Source organism: Schistocerca gregaria, chromosome X (assembly GCF_023897955.1).
Source record: "Schistocerca gregaria isolate iqSchGreg1 chromosome X, iqSchGreg1.2, whole genome shotgun sequence".
Lineage (NCBI taxonomy): Eukaryota > Metazoa > Arthropoda > Insecta > Orthoptera > Acrididae > Schistocerca > Schistocerca gregaria.
In genome coordinates, this window is record NC_064931.1 from 664,446,905 (window position 1) to 664,466,331 (window position 19,427).

General features: G+C 36.4%; 1 protein-coding gene across 3 annotated transcripts in view; it reads right to left on the reverse strand.

Annotated features, from left to right (window-relative positions):
• Positions 1-19,427, reverse strand: part of LOC126299036 (extended synaptotagmin-2-B) — a 183,235-nt gene that overhangs the window by 62,959 nt on the left and 100,849 nt on the right. Inside the window, exon 9 of one of the 3 annotated variants that reach the window (XM_049990677.1) lies at positions 7,397-7,479. The exons of 1 other annotated variant lie outside the window; for it this stretch is intronic. In XM_049990677.1, coding sequence (XP_049846634.1) covers positions 7,397-7,479 — 83 coding nt within the window. Of the gene's footprint in view, positions 1-7,396; positions 7,480-13,561; positions 13,660-19,427 lie in introns of all 3 variants that reach the window. One more of the 3 variants, XM_049990675.1, reaches the window with a different exon arrangement.

Below are 19,427 nucleotides of genomic sequence, written 5' to 3' on the forward strand. Positions count from 1 at the left end.
AGAGGGCTTGTGCAGTGCACAAACGTTTTTTTTTTTTTTTTTTTTTTTAAAGACTAAGTGATAGTTTGAGTTTCTCTGATAAACACTCATTAGTTGACATGAAGAGAGCAAAATCATTCTGCAACCAAAGTAAGGGGACTGCAGCTGTCAAATTTTTAACTGTAAATTGCTGAACAATTCGTAACAGAGTTCCTGAATTTACTACCATCCGGGGCAGTTGTCACACTAAAATTACTCTCGGAATTAAGAGCTGGATGAAAGCCGAAGTAGAGGGCTCCGACATATTTAATGAAGCATGGAATGTACATCTGAAAGACAGGTTAGACATCATAGGAGGGGAAATGTTAACTGCAGTCAACAAGGAAAAATGTCTCTATTGATTTGAAATTGAGGCTAACTGTGAAATTATTCGGACACAAGTAATCGGCCTAGGTGAACTCAAGTTAATCACTGGATGTTTATACTGGTCATCCGATTCCACCATAACAGTTGTAGAATCATCAAAGAAAGTGCTCAATAGTGCAGAAATACTTTGATTATGTAATACTAGTTGGAGGCAATTTTACTCTGTTGAGTATAGACTGGGACATCTATTGATTCATTGCAGGTGGTAGAGACAGTCAGTTTTGTGAACACATTTTCCAAAAAGTGTCTTGAGCAGCTGGTTCAACAACCAACATTAAATGTGGGCTTCAAATAGGCCTGACTTCTTGACAAGTGTCAGTATCAAGACAGCAATTAGTGATCATGATGTCATAGTGAAGACGGTTACTAAAGCTAATAAATCATTCAAGAAGGGTAGGAGAGCACTTATGCTAGAAAGAGCAGATAAGCACTTGTTAGCATCCAATTTAGACAGTGAATGGACATCATTTAGCTTCACTATGATGGCTGTAAAGGAATTATGAACAAAGTTTACAATCTGATGGTAAATCACTTTCTGGAGAAATATGTAACAGGACTAAGGATGCTTAAGATTCACAGTGTAACATGCTGAGGAAGCAGAGACTGTTGACTTTCAGGTCAAAAAAGAACACGGAAATGTTGACAGACAGAAGTTGTGGAAATTTGTAAATGTATAAAAAGATCAATGTATGAAACATAAAACAACTTCCACTGTCATTTGTGTTGTTTGTTTGTTGTTCAAAAGCTAGCAACGATTTCAATCTTCTTTATGTGCCTGATCACCCACTCAGTGCCTAAACTACGTGGAGAATAGTTTCATTTACTACTTCCATCGCTTGTATCCTTCCAGTGTTTTCCAAATTTCATTAATAATTAATTAGCCAGACACATGTTATTTGCAAATTTATGAATGACTTTGAACATATTATTTGTATAATGGTGACACAAACTTATGAGAAGTATGTTTTAACATATCAATAACATGATTTTTTTTCCAACTGCATATTCAATTATATGCATTGCTCAAGATTAATAAATTTCTAACCTGTTTAAATGTGTCAGAGTAACAGAAAAAAGGAATTATGACCTTTTTACATTACAAAACTAAATGAAGTGATTTTTTTTTTTTAAGTTTGTGGGCGTCAATGGATGAATTTGAAACTGACAGATCAAAACTGAGTACTGGGCCGAGATTCAATCTGAAACCTTGCCCTTCACAGTGCTCATATTTTATTTCCCTGTGGCAACCTCAATGTTGCCTCTGTCTTTGATGAACACTCACCATCTAAGACAATGTATTAAGCTATACTACCCAAAAGTCTGACTCTCCATCGTACTCTATTAACAAATATCCAAGTACAAGGAATAGTTTATCAAATATGACTGGCGCAAACACTTTTTCAGAAGTATAGGAATGTAGAATCCACCTATTTTCCTGCATCCATCGTTAGCATGATTTTTTGTTTGAAAAGGGCAATCTGTGTTTCATGTGAACAATGCTTTCTAAATCTGTGCTGCGTTATGGACAGAGACAAGACAAAATTAAGTTAAAATTATACATGTAACAGTGGCTCAGTTTCTTTAGGGAGCGATAGTGATGGCTGTAAAATCTGTGCCAAAAAGGTTAAAAAGAGGGTTTACTATATGTCAACTTCAAATGCTGGCACCACGACAAATGTGTAAGAGTAAATCTGAAATACGTAAAAGATGAACAGGAGAGGACATGCCATCAGTGCATTGAAAAATGAAATAATGAACATGCCAAAGCAAAGGAAAAATAGCAGGTGCACTAACAGAGAATATAGTGACAATTCAAAAGATCAAGAGCTTGTGAGGAATACAAAGAGTTCAAAATTAAATATAAAGCATTTGATTGGAAACATCACCTAGCCAAAGACAACACTGTTGTTAACAGTCATTCCATGCAGATAATACAACATGTACCCAACAAAAGACGTAAACATGCACTACATGAGTGCAACAACAGTGATACCGCGATCAAACAAATTGTCAGCACTAGGCACCGACTGTGGCAATGCAACAAACACACATGAAGCAAAACACAAAAGCAATGACAAAACTTCCAATAAAGAATAAAAAAGACCCCCGAACACAAAGATGCAGCAAGGAATTCCTGCTGTAAGCTAACAGTGAAGGGAAATATGTCCCCACTCTCATTCGTAAAAATATACATTCCAAGTATTCCATTTTCATAAAAGTTAAGCCTGGTGTCACATTAAATGCAGTGGCAAAGAATATTACAGCAGAGACAAGTCAACTACAAAAGACAAACATGTTGTGACTATAGGTGACAGCAATGAAGTGTATAAAAGTGAAAGCAAGACATCCCTCCAATGTTTTTGGAAACTTATTGCCTGAACTATTCAATATGAACACTGTTATCACAAATGTTCGAGTGTGACATGATCTGCCACAATGGTCATTTGTAAATAAAGAGGGGCTACAGATCTGACAAGGAGATCACACGGCAACCCATATTATAGATGCACAACTCGAGACACCATCTCACCTCAGTGTACCAAGTTTGAATTTATGGAAGTGAATAAGTAGGTAGTATGGAAGATAATATGCATGGCAATAAAAAATTTTTCAATGGAGTGGAATGGTATAACCAGTGCAATTACTAAGGTATGCTTAAAAGGACTCTCAAAAGTCTCTCACCCATCTAATTGATTACAGCATTACAGAAAATATCTATCAGACTGTTCTAAAAATGAGTGTCGTAAAATTATTTTATAAGAATGGAAGTATGGATGATATCTTCGACTATAGACCAATATTATTATTTTTCTCTTTTAGTAAGATATTTGAAAGCTTAGTGCCTTTTTCACAACACGAAAACTGGTAGGAGATTATCGGCATGACTTTAGAAAAGAGCTAAGCACAACCACAGCAGTTACAAAGTTCTTCTCTGAATTGTACTGCCTGTTGGACCAGAAGATGCAGACTTTAGCTATATTTTTTGACATGGCAAGAGCTTTCGACACTGTAAACTGTAGGTTACTTCTTAAACACCTGAGGTCATACTGTATTGTGGGGATCCATCTTTGAATCTACTAGCCACATACCTGCTGAATCAAAAACAATGCACTAAACTGACATAAATTACGCAATAAAATTATAAACTGTCAAGTCACTGATGAGACAGGAATACAAGGTGTATCTTGGCCCTTTCCCCTTCCTCACATATATTAATGACACTGCTCAATCCACTAACTCCCATATAATAAGCTATGCAGAACACACTTTAATCTCAGCTTGTGTTAGAGAATAGAAGGAACTAAAAACTTTTGCTACTAGTGGTGCAATAGAATTAATAAAATTCTTCAATGATTGTGGCATCAAGGTAAATGTCAATGAATTTCAAGTACTGGCATTTAAAATGGGCAGTTTGTGAGAAAAGCAATGTAAATTATGTATGTAACATGTCAGCAACAGAAAGTGGCAGCTGTAGATTATTAGGTGCTTATGCTGATGCCAATTATAGTGAACAAATCACATTAATTTTATATTTGGACAGGTCAGTAGTGGCAGGTACCTCCTTAGCCAGTTAACATAGATGGTTTCTCACAATCAATTAAAGCAGTATACTATGGAATGATTTACTGCTTCCTTAACTACGGGACTGAATTGTGGGGCTGTGAAGCTGATGTCCACTTACAAAGAATATTGCTGTTACAGAAAAGAGCAATGAAACTTATACACAGGTTAGGGCCAGAGAGAATCATGTTGTATATTCTTTACACGTATTCAAATTAGTTACATTTTTTATGAATCAACCAATGGAAGTTATCAAAGTGAAGTGATATACATGATCAAAACACCAGAACAAAATTCAACTATTTCCACAAGAGAACAAAATTAAAAATGGCAGTTCGAAGTCTATGGTTTGACTTTGCTTCAACAAACTACCAAACTTTCTTAGAACATGCAAGGTGAATGATTTCAACAGAAAATTAATTGATCTGTCTTTTCTGATAGCAAAATGTTTATATTCATTCAATGAATTTCATGACACTGCTTATGACATGAACCAGTGTATCAGCTGTAAAAAAGAAGACTGTGCAACATGTAAAAAACTTTGTAAGAGGAATTATTGTCACACAGTTATTTATGATGTGTGCAAAAGCCATCATTTTGATGGCACCATGCAAAGAAAATGTAAATAAATGAATAAAAAGAAGGATTTTAGTGAGAGCATAGAACATGCTCCAGGATTCTGCAGATCACCATTAAGGAAATCAGTCAATAATTTTGCTCACCCGTTCTTTTACTTTCCTTATACATGGGAGCAATCAGTACTTTTTCCCAGTTGGTTGGGAGTGTGTATTATATAAGAGCTTTGTGGTAAATGCAAGCTGAGAAAGGAACCAATGTCAGAAAGTACTTTTTGTAGAACTGAATAGTAATTAAATCAGAAACTGATGCATTACTTGTTTTCAACTGTTTTTGTTGCTTGTGAAGAACAACATGTGTTGACTCAAAATTCCCTGACATATGTGGACAGTCTACAAAAGACAAGGGTACAGGTTTGAGTTCACCCCTGGCTCACAATTTTCATCTGTCACGAACATATAAAACAAAAGATTTTTCACATATATCTAAACCACCTGAGGACTTTATGAAGTAATACCCTTTGTCATTTCTTCTCATGCGGAATTTATGGCTAACCCCTTTGAATAAGTAACTACTTTGCATCACTTTCAATAAGGTATCTTGGTCACAGAAAAACTCAACTGGCCATAATTTATTGTTTATAGTTTTCACTGTGTGTCAAGGTAAAGCAAAAAAGCAATGCTTATAAAGATGTCCTCCTACGACCCAAGCAATGACTGTTTTTGAATTCCATTGTTCCACATATGAGCAGCAATCTTTGAGCCATTACAGTACCCAAATATTTGAGATCAATATAAGCCGAGAAAGTTTTAGGCAGCTGTTGACAAATTTATATTGCCCTTCTTACATGGTGTCCTGACAATGTGTATTTCAGTCTTTAGCTCAAACTGTTTTCAAATACATATGTATTCATAGCCTCATTCAGGCACTATCTACAAAATGGTCACGACTTCTACCAAATTATTTATACCTGTTCTAGAGTTCTGGTTGTTTTATTAAACACCTTATATTTATAAGCTTTAAAGAGGATGAATGTCTTTATTTTTATGTAGAGCTACATGATCATATTTACTTATATTATACGTCTCATGAAGTGCTATCAACTCACTAAGAATTTCAAGTGTATACACTGGACAGTGTCATAGTATTCAGACTCGAACTGCTGGAAGAGTATAAAAGAAACTAAGTGATCTGTGAATGTAGACACAAAAATCTGAGCTGCAAAGATATGTATTGTGCGGCAAACAAAACATTTAATATTAGATGAATTCCAAATAATAAACTAAATGTGCACAAGTTCTAAGACACCGGTAGTCGAATAAATGCAAGATAGAATTTTTGCACTTCACTGAAGGACAATGCATAAACTTCTTAATATTAGGGTCCGACTTTTTATATAAAATCCGAACTGCACTGTCAGTGAAGGCTCAGAAGCATTTTTCCCCACAACAATATCATCCAGACAGATTTCTATGAGGACACATGTTCTGTTATAGTTGAAACCAGCAAGAGTATCAGAAAGAAAGAAAGAAAGAAAAAAAATGAGAAATCAATTTGTATAGCTATGAAGGATATTTATGAAGGTACTAACATTATTTACATCAATTTGGTGGAAATATCTATTCATCTGAGATGTTCTATAAAACAAATGATGACTTATGAGTGTTGTAAATGACTCTAGCAGTAAGTTGTTATCCTAGTGATGGGCAGTGTGATGAAGAATGGTGAAGATAGTACATTTCATACCGAAAGAGAAGGACCTTGACAGTTTTACAAATTTCTTGTTTCAGAAGACAAAGCAGGTACTAAATTGATGAAGTTCTGTTGTTACTGCTCAAGGTTCTACAACTGAAACAGTCCAGTAAAATATGAGAAGCAAACTTACTGAGTGAGGGTTCACTCATGGTTATTTTCTGTAGGAAAACAAGGAAACTTAAAACTTCTCCAAAGGCTACTTTTTGTGCTGGTGAGTGATAAAATAGCAGCTTAGTTATTAGGTTAATGAAGCATTCTAGCCCTCTCCAATTATACTTCATGGAACCTTCAGCTCAATTTATTTGCAAGTCCGTTCCCTCTCAAAAGTGCAGCTGTTCAGATGATACTGGACTCTCATTCAGGAGTGGAATTCAGATTCCTCTTCCTTCAACAAAAGCCACAATCAATATGGGAGGTTCTGGGTTTAACTTATTTCCAAAATATTCTAATCTGCTGGAATGCTTTATGTACCTGCATGTATAAATAGGAGCTCATTCGTATGAAGGAGGCAGCTCAGCTTCAGTCACACTTTATTGTGTGATCAATAAGCATTCCTTTCAGTGTAAAGTGTTAGTTCTTGTTGAGTGACCTGCTCTTTGCACTAGTACTTGATTCCAATTCTATGCAGTGGTGTATGTTGATGATAAGTTTTGAGATGAAAAATTTTGGGATTATATGAAATTCGTACAAAGAATAACTGAAATGGACAAAATTTGTTAGAAAATGTAATGTTATTTGGTACTGCTAGCCAGATTGGTGAAAAGATATTTTCTGAGAGGACAGAGGTTGGGAAGTAAGCTAAGCAAAGGGATGGACTCTCTTAAGACATGCTAGGTAAGCAGTGTAAAGAAAGCAAACGCCTGTTGCCATAATATGAAACTGCTCTTAAAATACTACACAGTAAGGGAGAATCAAGATTTCAAAGATGAAAGTTTGTCAATCACATAACCAACTCTTTGTGCTAGCACAGCTTCAAGGATAATGCAATAAATACTTGTTCTAGCAATGACATTGCTTGCAGTCATTCATTTTTAACACTCATGCTTTCAGTATAAAATACGTATTTAAAAAGAACTGTTCCATAGGAAATATTTAATACCTTCCAAGAAAATCATCTTGAGTTCTATCTTTGTCAAAGAGCTTGTATAGCACGTACTGGCTATTCACCTCCTCTACCACACACTGGGAAGTGTAAGAAGCAAAAGCACATTAAGAGCCAGTCACAGAACTTAATTATAGTTAACACAATGTTACTTGCAATTTATGCAGAATAAAATAGTACAGGAAAATTAAGTTAACTGAAAACACATAAACCAAATTATATTGAATGAGGAAGTGAAGGCAAACATGCTAGCTACGAAATCTGTAAAGAAGGGTAAGAAACAAACAGACTGCAGTTCATGAGTTAACACTGATACCAGCAGAAAAAGATAAGTGAAGGCCCTTGGAAACTATTTTTAAAATTTTGCAAACGACTGGTAACGGAGAGCAAGAGGTGCTGGTATTGCTCAAGAGCTGCAATCTATTATGAAGTATTTTTTTCAATATTAGAAGACATAAGCAGAGCCACACATATATTCTAGTTAATAGTTTGAAATTAAATAACCTAACTGGCAAACATACAAATTAGAAAAAATCAGTAGGTTGATATCCAAAGAGGAATTAAAAACAGCAAGCTCATTATTTTATAATCAAACATAAAATTTAAGTGGCACTAAACCACACTCATGTTCAGAAAAGACAGAACACCTTGAATGACCAGAGATAGGACGTGCATATTCACAGGACATGTACATTAGTACGTTCTGAAGAAGTAGCATTTGAACCATGTCGGCCCATGGGTTCAGGGTCAATATTGATATTGTGGCACAATACAACCTGCCTGTAAAATGTGTCTGTGGCTCTCATTGTTGCTATAAACTGAAGGTAATGGATCAATGTGACTTGAGCAGACATGCAAGATGCCTCACAGACGTATGCACAAATTGTACTGTCAAATCAGCGAGTCTGGAAGAGGGTGAATTAATGGCATGAGAGAATGTGATGCATCCATCTGGAAAATTGCTGCTCATGTGGAACGAAGTTTTTTGGCAGTGCAATGGGTGTGTGCAGAATGGTTGATGGAAGCCTGTAGAACACGACGAGGTGGGTCAGGTCGCACCACCCAGACTGTCCCCTGAAAAAAAGCCACACCTCATATGAATGGCATTGCAGGACAGATCTGCATACTCTTCGCCTCTGGCACAACAATGGAACAGTGTAACACATCGTATACTACCTGGGATGATAGTCCGTAGCTGTTTATTATGGTATGGGTTACGTGCACATTATACACTTCTCTGCCCACCTCTGAAGAATGTGCAAGAACATCCTAGACAGCAATGATGTATGGATGATGTCACTGGGCACAGGAATGGCATCAGACAGATTTTTCAGATGAATCCAGGTTCTGTTTGTTTGAAAATGATGGCTGCATTTTGGATTACCACAGACAGGGGGAGCAGCATCACAGTGACTGCGTTTTCACATGACATAAAGCACCAGCTCAAGGCTTTATGGTGTGGGGTGCCATTGGATACAATCAAAAATCACAGTTGGTGTGTGTCTGGGGCACTGTGACCAGTGTGACATATGTGAGAAGCATCTAGCAACCTGTAACTGTACCCTTTCTGCACAACACCCCAGATGCCATTTTGCAGCAAGGAAATGCACGACCACATGTTGCTGCATAAACATGTGTTTTCTTGATATCACAGGATCTTGACCTTTTGAGCTGGCCCACCAGATTACCTGATTTGTTAACTATTGAAAATGTGTAGGATATGGTGAAACGACAGGTGCAGCACTGTGACCCAATGCCAACCACCACAGATGAACTTCGGAACCAAGAGAATGCAACATGGATGGCTATAAACACAGAAATCCATTTGTGCCTTATCTACGTTGATACCATCATGCGTGAAACAAGTTATCAGGGCCCATGGTGGTCCCTGTGCCTACTAGGCAACAGGACACATGCTGAACAGGGGTGACTGAAATGCTAATCATTTCTACAGAACATACTGATGTATATGTCCTGTGAATATGAACATCCTCTAGTCATTCAAGGTGCTCTCTTTTTTATTTTTTAAACACAAGTGTGTTTTTCAAGCAATGATAAATGTCAGACTTAGCAAAGTGGCAAATTAGAAACCCACACCCTACATCATACAAACCAATGGATGTGAAGGCCAAGCAGGAAAATTAATCTAACAAAACAATCACAGCACACTGCATGTAAAGATGAAATTGCTTTTATAAAACAGTGAGTAAATGACATAACTTGATTCAATAACTTATAACAAATGAGATTTGAAAATATGTACATCAGAGATTTGAAAATATGTACACACCTGAAACAGAAAGTCAACTATTAACAAAGAGACACAATAAACAGCACAATATTAGCAAAAAAGCTGACACAGGAAAAACTTCAAAGACATAAAGCTGATATGTTAGCAGCAAACATTTTGATTAAAAGCAATTATAAAATAGTCTTGCAACTACAGAATACTTTTAAAATGGACGTAACTACTTAGGCGGCACTATTAAGCAGCCAAGTTTATCTTCACATGGCCATACAATGTAACAACTTACCATAATGTGTAATTCTCTAAAAGACCACAATGAAAAAACTGACTGCTGTTAATAGATCATGGGCTTACATTAAGTATGTACTCTCTGAGTATATTCTAGTTTCTAATATAAAAAAATGTGAGACACTTCTACTAGAGGCCACCTTCAAACGAAGTCAGAAAAAGGCAACCCTAGCATTTGTTGGAGGAGGAAGAGAAACAAGAATTTAACAAAATTGTTGAGTCTCTGCTCAACTGAGGGACAACAAAGTTAAATGTGCAACAAATAATTCAGTGAGATGAGAACAAAATTTAAACAGCAAAAACATATATAAACAGTAATATTAGTTGTAGGATCTGCAGGTTGCTCATATTTTCTGGTTATGAAATAATGAATAAAAATCAACTCAATTAGCTGTGAATGATCACAATTCATAATCTGCACACCTAAAAATAGCTGACTAATTAAAAGCATGAATATGCGAGAGCTTAACAATAAGCACGAATTTTTATTTTATGGAAGCTATTAAAAAAAAAAAAAAAAAAAAAAAAAAAACTATAAATGTCTGTACCAGTTGCAAAGGAATGGAGCAAGTCACTAAGCAATTTTTTTGCATTATTGGAGGCAAATAAATAGTACATACAATAGCAATACATGTAAGATTTGTTAACAAAACCTTTTTTCTATCTTAAAATGAGCTCCTTGCCATGCCATGAAAGCCCAAGGGGATATATACTTGGGGATAAGTATGCTTATCTGTATTAATGCTTCAAAACTATGCTCATGACGACACATATGCCACATTCTAGTCTCCTGCTGTCAGTGATGTGATGGAACACGAATGCGCGCGCGCGCGCACACACACACACACACACACACACACACACACACATATGCAGAGAAACATTAATATTGTAGGCTAAAGAGAATAACATTAAAAAAAACCACCAACACACAAAAACAGAAGCAAACAACTAAAGATAACTCTACATAAAATTAAACAGATGAAACTTGAAGCAATTGATGTTACATCACATGGCTCTGACAGTTGCACACCAAACCATGCTACAATATGCAAACTGGGTCTAGCATATGAAAGAGTAAGTGACAGTCAAAAAGTTTCCATCTGAGGGTGTTGCAGCAGACTCCAATGTGAACATATAGGCAAGGGGTCTGTAGGGCATTTGTGTCTTCCTGAGGTGTGCATGCTAAATATGCTCTATATGAACTATGGTGATATTATTACCAAATGCATCCAAACTGGACCAATGTGCTGTTATTCTCTTCTTGGCTCCCAAAGGGAAAAGACCGGTAGATACCAATAGGAAAATGAAGGATGTATAGGAAAATGAAGGATGTATACGGTGCAGTATGTCTGTCGAAATCCACCATTCCAGAACAGTGCAACAAGGGATGCTGCTGCTTCATCCTCCGCACCCTGTAGTCCTGACCTCTCCCCATGTGATTATTATGCCTTCGGTCCCTTAAAAAAATACCTCAAAGGGTCGATATTTCTTGCTGGATGATGATCCGATGCAGGCGGTTACAGACTTCTTCACAAAGAAGGACATGGTGTTTTACAAAATGGGTATTTTCAACATGATGTGTTGGTGGATGATTGCCTCACTGCTCAGGTGTTTTTGCCTGATTGGCATACTAATGCAGAATGTATGGCGTTTGAATGGAAACTTTTTGTTCACCCCTTACATACATTTTTCCAACATGAAAACCAAAGCATACCTCTCATAAAAAAGTCACAAAACATAATTGGCGGAAAATGGAAAGGGAATTTCTGGTATATACATCAACTCATGACTGGCAGGATCACACATATTAGGATATTAAAAATTCCAAATGAAATTAATCAATTCCCAGGAGCATTAGCAAGCAGTTGTAATGGGATATAATATATGGTGTTAAATCTGGGAGATGGATAAACAAAACAGAAAATCACCAAGGGTTTAAACACCACAATACCTTTACTATGACCAAAGCTTCCATACAAACTTACTAAATAAAATACACCTTTAAAGTCTGAATTTTTATGACTGAAAAAACTGATTTATTTCATACAGATTTGTCAGGCACAATCTTACAGAACACTAACTCAGCAGGTTTCACACTTCAAAGCTTTGTCTGCTCCACCACCAAACTGTCCTGTGTAAGTATATGAACACACAGTTTTAAACACCAAAACAGAAAGACTACCTGTATTTATTTGCACCAAAAATTAAAAATATTCATTTTGGATCTACAGGCCGCAGCATACAATACATGAGGGAAATTCAAGAAGCATTCAGACATTGGGAAGCACAAACATTTGTAAGTTCCTATTCAGATTATATTCGCTGTAGCTTCACTTCCTTAGTTAAGCAGTTCCTCCACCAGATGAAACTGTTGCAGAAGTTACCTACAAGAATTCCTGGACAACAGTCATGTTATTTGTTCATACTGCTAATACATAATCAGTAGCATTTTCATTTCTGGAAATGATTAGAAATAAAGTGGATCAGAGGTGGAAATAATGGAACTTACAAATGAATGCAGTGACTTACGAAACAACTTACAGTCATACTGCAGCTGACAGTTGGATGAAGTTACACCAGCAACATGAGTAGAGTCATGTAAGTGCACAGTGTGCACTTTAGGGTATTAAAACAAGGTATTAAAAAAGGAAAAAAATCATACTGATTTTTCATCACACTTGTTAAATTTTCTCCAGGTCTTGGGGATGTCCAATGTGGTAACTGCACCTCAGTTTCTTGGCCACAGGTATAGATTCTTTTTCTTGGTATCTTGTTACAGTCACGGAGAGATCCAATACCCTAAAACAGTACATGCAGGCCCCTCACAAGTAGCTTCTCGGTCAAAACAACAATGTTGCACCTCACTATTTGTGCAACTTTTTAACTTGCCTTGTAAAGTTCTTGTTATGTATAGTTGAAATGCAGTAATATTTACCACATTTCAACAATTATTCAATTTACATGACCTTCACAACACACTCTAGTTCTTTGGCCTGTCCCCAAGATTGGGTATCTGATTCAGCAATGCACTTTTGATGTTTGATTAGGAAAGAAAATGTTACATGGCTATAGGATACCAACTCATTAGCAAGTTTCCAAAAAATTCCTGCTGTATGCAGAAGTTCTGTCAGTATTCGAATATCACTGGTGTGCCATTAATATCATTTCACTCTTAATATAAAATAGTTATAGAAAGAGTCCTGTACTGCAGAAATATGAAAGTTTCTTAATTTTTTTATTTGTTTATTTATTTTTCCTAAGTATGTGTATTGAAAGATAATGGGGAAAACTTCAATTCTTTTTCAGAGGCCACCACATTACTTTTCAATAGTATATCACAACACTAAATTTAGAGTTCTTAAACTGCCAAATACTACTTTACACACTATGTGGTGTGTGTGGCCATACACTACAATGAAATATGGGCTAGAAACTAACTTTTATAAAGAGAATATATAGTTAGGGAAACCTATACCACGTAAGAAACTTGCATGAGCAACTGATATTACTATGCAGAAAGGTTGTAAGTTTGTATGGAAGCAGGCATTCTGGTACATTTCTGAAACAAAAATAAGCACACAAAAAAATTCTAACCTCAAGTAGTAGAAATCATTTTAAACTACCTGCCAAGAAAATCGTCATTTTCAATGCCTGGGAAACCGGGGTCCCAATCCCACAGCTCGAATGACAACATCTGTGCTTTTTGGGATGTAATCTTCGCCTTCGACATAAACATAAACATCATTTAAATGAAATGCTTCTTTGTGAGAATATTACAACTGCTTGCTACGCAACTTTGCTGAAATAATGAGCAAACAAAGACAAATAAAGACTGCATTACCAGTCGCAGAATAACATACATCAAAGAACTATGGCATGAAAAAGTATATCTACTTATGTGGAATTACTTAAGAATGTTACAGACTTCTGTTCCATTTTTTCTTTTGTGATACATAAACATACAAATCATTGTCATGTAACTAATACATTTTCTTTACCATGGAGGACTATGCATAGGTACAGAATACAATGGTCTAATGCACTGTTCTTACTATACTACAGTCTTAACATGCATGTGCAAGATCCAGTTTCTTGGTTTTCGAGTACTGTAACAACATTACTGTGTGCACCTGATGCTATAAACATGCCGAGTGTTATTAGCCTGCATACACAAGTGCTGCTAAATGTACAGTCATGTCAATGATGGTAATGATTATGAAGAAATTTACCAATATCTGTAAAGAAGGGTGACTAATTTATAAAATGACAGGCCACACAGGGCTGTTAGTTACAAGTAATTGAGAAATGAGGCACCAAAGTGAATGGCAGATGGATGGGACGTAACATATTTTATGTTGTACATAGATTCCACAAGCCTCGATCCATGCAACAGTCATGTACTGAGAAAACTGCTTGGGAGACATTACAGATGCTGCTGTCTTCTTCCCTGCCTACATCACTGCCAATGGGAACAAATAGCTGGAATTATTCAAAACAATCAGCATGACAAAGCAAACCTTAATCACACTATGACAGAGGTATATAACAGAAGACAGAAAAGTATTTATCAGCTTCTATGAGATTGCACATCAACTTAACAATTTCAGTCAGTCACTGGAAAGTGGAGGACTGAAGATATGTTCGTCAAACTAATCACTGTACATGCTTGTTTGAGCTGATAGATTTGTATATTTTGCAGAATACTTTAGGCCATCAATTGTACTGATTTCCTGAGGACTGGACAAATTGTGTCGATCGACATTTTAGCTTTCATAAGCTGATGAAGATAATACTGAAAGATAGTGTAGAGTCTATCAACAACAGCCTGCGCAAACTATAAAACATTCTAAAAGGACAACACATACGCTTACATGGCAAGTAACATTAAAACTAGGTTTGATGATTATTTTGGGGAGCTTCACACAATAGCTCATTGTATGTAACAAATGTGAACCCCACCAAGCACAACTGGTATGTGGTTTAGAAACCATGTTTAAGAACTTAAAAGTAACAATCACTAGGAATACATGTAAGGGTATAAATTTGCAAGATTCTAAATTTTGCAAAGGTCACCTGTCACTTGTTGAGTGAGTGTCATATCGGGTTGCCACACCTTGTGAAGTTGTAGGAGGGACCTACCTGGTATCAAGTACTCATATCACAAATATCATTCTGCCATTGTCTAGCACTGAATATGACATAGCAGCCCTGTTAATAATACAGACACTTATACTAACTCATCAATAATTAACTTGTACCAGAAGAGTACCGAGCGTGAGTCGTGCTTCGGTAGCTCAGATGGTAGAGCACTTGCCCGCGAAAGGCAAAGGTCCTGAGTTCGAGTCTCGGTCAGGCACACAGTTTTAATCTGCCAGGAAGTTTCACAATGTACTTTACTTCTGGTGTTCAACATAACTTTTCACTTAAGCATTAGAGATTACATCTTTCTCTGTAAACAGATTTTCAATGTAGAATGAAATATGGTTATCTCCTACTGAAAACATGCACAATACTAAATGAACTTCTTTAAAGTGACAACCATTATATTTGTAATATTACAAAAGAAAGTACCAGAATTTGAAACTGTATCTTGCTAACTTGTATTGTATGTGCTTATAACATTCAACTCACTTCATAAACGAAAAATATACCACACTACAGTCAAATAATATCTTGGCAAGTCTGAACATGTTACCTATATGCTTACACAAAAATTTTCAGTTTTTGTAATAAAAGTGTGTATAGTTTTCCCAGCAATCAACGCCCATTTTCTCCTGTTAGGTATCAATTTACTTTGACAGTGCAATAATGGCAGCACTTTTACAAAGAATCAGAAACTATGACTAGTGAAATTTTGGGTTCTAAGAGCTAAAATAAAATCATTGTGTCTAGAAAAATCAAGATTTATAAAATGTAAGAAACTGTACGTATGTACGCCTAACTCTCTTTTTATCATGAATAAATTTTTGGAAAGCATGCAAGCCTTAAACAGTACAGTTTTTTTACGATGTGGAAAATTCACTTTAAAATGCCATGCCAGAAACTGCACAAATTACATTTTCACAAATTCTCTTATTACTGAAAACTATCTATCTCAACAGCAGATGATCGTTACTTGTGGAAGGGACTTAACTCCAGATAAATATACTAAATAGCTGAAAAATTCAACTCTGGATGATACTTTATGTGAAATACAATGAAACAGGTGATGTGATGCTTTTGTTAGGGCTACCGTTATTCTATTAGGCAGAATCTTTCACCTTAGATTCACCAGTTGTCTCTGAAGAGATTGACCACAACGATTTAAATGCACTTTTCAATCACAGTAAATTACAAACAAGTTTCCAAAACCATTCTGTGTTCATAAGATAGTACTTTTTGAAATCTGGCAACACCATACACCTTCTACACTAAGACAGCGAGCAGCTTTGCTCATAATAATTCCTGCCTCTGAATAGAAACAAAACTGCTTTGACACCAGTTACTGCATTTACATCATATGATATTTCATATTATCTTCAGCAAGAAACTTTAATTTTCTTGTTTCAACAGAGCAAAACATTTAATAGTTGAGATCACAAATGTGTGTAAATCCAAGATAACCTGCTATACACGGTTTAATAAAGGAATGGTTCCAAACCAAATGTCTGCAAGGAGGTTCTATTGTTTATCGATTTGTTTGTTTCTCTTCTCAGGCATTCATTACCTTTTATTACTCCTTTCTAAGTTTTATTGTTCATAATATTGCTCCTCACCAACTTGCCTCTGGTAAGTTAGTTTGGTTAGCATCAGGCCTTGTTTCAGCTGCTCTTCATGTTAACAATGTTGCTTACTTCTCTACTTATTACTTTTGGGGTGTTTATATCAGTCAAGAAGCTGCTAATATGGATGGAGTTGTGATGAATGACATTCTGTGCAGATGGATGGTCAAACTTAATCCTCACTACAGTCTGCCTGTGGCAGTTTATATTTGTTGGCTGGTGATTGATGGCCATTCCCACAAAAAATTAATAATAATGTGCAGTAGTTGAACCAAATTTTGTATGTGGAACATCTGCTTCCACAAATGGCTTTAATTGGAAGAGAGAGAGAAGGTAGGTAATCCCTCTCAAAATATACAGAATCACTTTTCATCAGCTTCGAAAACACACACACACACACACACACACACACACACACACACACACACACACACACACACACACACGAGTGTATTGTTATTATCCATCCCGGATTTTCCACAGCTTCAAACATATTTTGCTGCAACATCAATATTTCCAAAAACCGTTAGATGTGAGCAAACTCCAGAGGAACACCATCTGAATTCAAAGCAATATTTTACAAGGTGAGGAATAAATGCAATGGGGGTGGGTGTACATCTCTAACTCTGTTGGAGGGAACCTAAACTAAATGGTGGAAGCAAGCCCAACCTTTTTGGGACTCGCAAAAATCTCCAAAAACTGTCCAAGGTGATTACAAATGCAGAGAATGTTTTAACTCGCTATTCTACAATTTAGTAGAATCTTTTTCTGACTTCAAGAACACAAAATTCAGTTTTCAGTTTTGATTAAACTAACATTCATTTAAAAGTACATACAGGGTCAGTCACATGAAAATGAAACAGATGGAAAAAAAGTAAGTAAATTGTTTATTATTTCAAAAGTAATCACTGTAATTATCAATAAATTTATCCCACTGTGAGGCAAGACAGTCAACAGCACCATGCAAAAATTTTTGTGGTTGTCTACAGAACAATGATTGAACTCAGACAGGTACCTCTCCAGACGAAGGAAATTGACAACCACGAATGTCTTCATTCAGCATACCAAAAATATGAAAATGACACTGGAAGAGGTTGAGATTTTAGGGAGGATGTAAAAGGGCTTCCCAGCAAAACATCTGCTGCATAGTCAGCATAATGATTTTGGCAACATGTAGGTGGTCTTCCTATACAATTTTCATTTTGGTGCCCTGAAGAAAGATATTCATGGCCATGTATTTGCTTTGGCTGAAGAACTGCACAACTGGGTACAATGATGGTTCTATAGCAACTGTAAACATTTTCCCATGAAGGCATCCACCATCTTGTTTCACAGTGGGATAAATGTATTAACAGTTATAGTAATTACTTCTGAAATAATACACAGTTTACTTTACTCCATCTGCCTTGTTTTCCATTTGACTGCTCCTTATAAAAAAGACACATTTTTCCCTTCCCTTTAACGACATGATTCCATAGAGGAATCACATACAGTCCCCTATCAGTTACAAAATAGTCTTTTCACCCACATGTTCCTCACAACCTCTTGCACCATGGGTCATACCTCTTGAAAGACGCAGGTGCATACCTATCTCATGCATGTATACCATAACTACTTATTTTATTACTGTCACCAGTATATTCTGTCTTGAGTACATAGGAAATATATATCCAAATTGTCCATTAGTTATAGGTGGAGACTTTAATCTGGCACCAATTGACTGGGAAAATTACACGTTTATCATAGGGGGCAGAAGCAAAGGCTCGTGTGAAGTTATTCTAGGAGTGCACTCAACATACAACCTTGAGCAATTGGTTAGAAAACCAACTCGAGATGGGAACGTATTAGATATCTTGGAGACAAACAGACCTGATCTTTTTGAGGAAGTTAATCTAGAAGAAGGTAATTGCGACCATAATGTCGTTTTGGCCTCTATGTCAGTGGAATTTGAAAAAAAACCAGTGCAGAGTTTTCTTGTGTGGGAAAGCAAATAAAAGTGGCATTAATGAATATCTTCATAGTCAGCTCCAAGCACACACTGTGGGACACAAAGATATTGAGTATCTTTGGTCGGAATTTATAGGTATTGTCCACAATGTGCTAGAGAAGTATGCGCCTAGCAAAAATAGAGGGGAGGGAAAGGATACACCTTGGTACAACAAACATATTAGGAAGTTGCTGAGAAAGCAGAGAATTTTGCACAGTCGTTTTAAACATAGTCACTACCCCGCTGACAAACAGAAATTATGTGAAATGAAAGCAGCTGTCAAAAGGTCAATGAGAGATTCTATTAACAAATCTGAAAGCAATATGTTATCTACAGATTCTAAAAATAACCCCCCAAAAAATTTTGGTCATACGTAAAATCTATGAACGCTACAAATAATTCAATACCTTCTCTTGCTGACAGTACAGGTAATGTGACTGATGATGATAAAGAGAGGGCCGAAATCCTAAACCTAGTTTTCAAAAATTCGTTTACGGTAGAGGGCTGCAGCACCATTCCCACTTTCAATTATCAAACAAATACAAGGATGGCTGACATAGTGTTGAGTGTATCTGGGATTGTAAAACATTTAAGATCCTTAGACGCCAGGAAGGCATCTGGCCCAGACAGTATCCCTGTAAGATTTTATGTTGACCATGCTACAAATATAGCACCATTCTCATCCATCACCTATCAGACATCATTGGAACAGCGGAAAATTCCATGGGACTGGAAGAAGGC